The sequence below is a fragment of the Sinocyclocheilus rhinocerous genome, unplaced genomic scaffold (genome assembly GCF_001515625.1).
Source record: "Sinocyclocheilus rhinocerous isolate Xijiao unplaced genomic scaffold, SAMN03320098_v1.1 C35183266, whole genome shotgun sequence".
Classification (NCBI taxonomy): domain Eukaryota; kingdom Metazoa; phylum Chordata; class Actinopteri; order Cypriniformes; family Cyprinidae; genus Sinocyclocheilus; species Sinocyclocheilus rhinocerous.
The window spans coordinates 1-399 of record NW_015742182.1 but is presented as its reverse complement, the minus strand read 5'-3'; the positions used below and the strand labels follow the sequence as shown (position 1 = coordinate 399).

The 399-nt window shown below is 46.6% G+C and overlaps 1 protein-coding gene across 1 annotated transcript; it reads left to right on the top strand.

The window, feature by feature from the left end:
- Positions 1–6: 6 nt before the first annotated feature.
- Positions 7–355, top strand: LOC107734736 (sorting nexin-7-like; the record flags this gene model as incomplete). The annotated part of the gene is made up of 2 exons (XM_016546680.1): positions 7–148; positions 234–355. Coding segments are annotated over exons 1-2 (254 nt in total), but the record flags the coding sequence as incomplete, so codon positions are not given.
- Positions 356–399: the final 44 nt, after the last annotated feature.

Genomic DNA, 399 nt, shown 5'->3' with positions numbered 1-399 from the left:
GACCTCCCCTGCTTCAATGATCAACCAGTACAAGTTTGAGGAAGAAGAGGAAGACGCTGACACCAAAGATATTTTTGTCACAGTCGATAACCCAGAGAGTCACGTAACAGCTATTGAGACATACATAACCTACCGGGTTGAAACTAAGGTACAGCCGATCTGAGCACAAACTCACTAAGGCAGGTTCTGTGAATAATTCTCTCATATTTTTCCATCATTCTCCCTCACGTCAGACCACACGGAGCGAGTTCGACTCGAGTGAGTTTGAGGTGCGTAGACGATACCAGGACTTCCTGTGGTTAAAGGGACGTCTGGAAGAAGCTCATCCCACACTCATTGTTCATGTAGGTGAAGTGTGGGAGTCTCCTGCTTGTCAAACATTCTGGGGAATGAACACAG